Genomic DNA, 1,528 nt, shown 5'->3' with positions numbered 1-1,528 from the left:
TCCTGATAGGCCCCCTTCAGATATTGGAAGGCTGCTATGAGGTCTCCATGCAGTCTTCTCTTCTCCAGGGTGAACAGCCCAAATTTCTCAGCCTGTCTTCATATAGAAGGTGCTCCAGCCCCCTTATCGTCCTCATGACCTCCTCTGGACTTGCTCCCCACTGTGTCCTCTAGTGTTCCCCATGCCCCCTCGTGCTCCCCATACCCTGAGGTACCCCATGTCATGCTCCCCCATGCCCACAGCCATACCGCAGTGCAGCCCTCGATGAAGGCCAGGCAGTGCTGCTGAAGGTCTGTCTGCCCGTAGGTCACTGCAGCCTATGGGACAACAGAGACACCTGCAATGGGGACTGGGACAGGCAGGACCCCTCCACCAAAGCCCTACTGAGACATGAGCACCTGTAGGGACCCAGATGAGCATCCCTATGCTGGGGGTAACAGGCACCAAGGACCCCTCCTTTCTTGGCCTGCTCCAGTGATGCTGTCATCATTTTCCACCATTGCTTGGGGACTTCCCCCAGCCCCAGTATTGCTATCATGAGGCCACACTGCAAGGGCATGGGGCCACCCATCCTCAGTGCTATTTGTGTGGGCACAGGGTCAGCTTAGACCCCGTGTACGTGCCCCATGCACTGGTGCCAGCCCCAGTCTGCCCCACAGATGCCATCATCCATCATCCCCCTGCATCAGGAATTCGGGGTGCCCTCATACTGCCCCAGCCCTACCCAGAAATGTTGGTCCCAGGGCTGGCACCAAGGAGGACAAGTCCCTGCTCCCTATGTGCAGGGTACATGGGACCAGCACAGGCAGGGTGAGCATCGCCTCCGCATCCAGCATGGCAGAGCACAGGCACTGACACAAGCTGGGAAGGAAGGCAAGATGTTTTCTTCAGGTTTGTTTTGTTCTGGGGTTCTCTGTTTGTTTCCTCCGGGTCAGTTTTAGCTCTCTTTATGCCATGGTGGTCTGGCACCACATCTGGCAGCAGCTTCTGTGCTCTGGGGCCAGCATCTCACCACAAGAACATCACTTTGTCCTGTGGGTGATAGAACAAATCCCCTTTCCCTGGGGAGCAGCCTTGGTCTCACCAAGCAGTGTGGCAGGGCCATTGAGACCCTCCTAAAAGGCTATTTTTAGGTGCCCCAAATCTCAGCAGGGTTTTGGGGACTGGCCTCAAAACCGTGACAGCTCCCAGAAACCCAGTGCATCCCAGTTTCATAAGGATGATGGCAAGACCCTGGCACTGAGGAGCTCTGGCCAGCCCTGCTCGGGGCAGTGTGAGGACATTTCCCTGCCAGTCTATGGTGGCCCCGGTGTCCCTTGCAGTCCTGGTACAATGTGTCGGCATAGGAAACCCTGTCCCACCATCCAGCCAAGAGTAGGAGGGTCAGGCCAGGCCCAGTCCCAAATTCAGATGGGTTATTTTTAACCCTCTGTGACCCCCACTGGTGTCACACTCACCTGCAGAGCCTCGCAGACCTGCTCCACACTCAGTGTGTCCTTGATGAACTTGATGCAGAGCTAGAAGGCAA

The 1,528-nt window shown here is 56.6% G+C and overlaps 1 protein-coding gene across 1 annotated transcript in view; it reads right to left on the bottom strand.

The window, feature by feature from the left end:
* BTBD19 (BTB (POZ) domain containing 19) overlaps positions 1-1,528 on the bottom strand; it is a gene marked incomplete at its 3' end in the record, with an annotated part of 6,409 nt that overhangs the window by 712 nt on the left and 4,169 nt on the right. The window contains exons 4-5 of the mRNA XM_010019203.1: positions 1,458-1,517; positions 249-317 (exon numbers count right to left, since the gene is read on the bottom strand). Coding sequence (XP_010017505.1) covers positions 249-317; positions 1,458-1,517 — 129 coding nt within the window. The remainder of the gene's footprint in view (positions 1-248; positions 318-1,457; positions 1,518-1,528) is intronic.

The sequence above is a fragment of the Nestor notabilis genome, unplaced genomic scaffold (assembly GCF_000696875.1).
Source record: "Nestor notabilis isolate BGI_N333 unplaced genomic scaffold, ASM69687v1 scaffold24457, whole genome shotgun sequence".
Taxonomy (NCBI): Eukaryota; Metazoa; Chordata; class Aves; order Psittaciformes; family Psittacidae; genus Nestor; species Nestor notabilis.
This window is presented reverse-complemented; position numbering and strand designations above follow the sequence as displayed.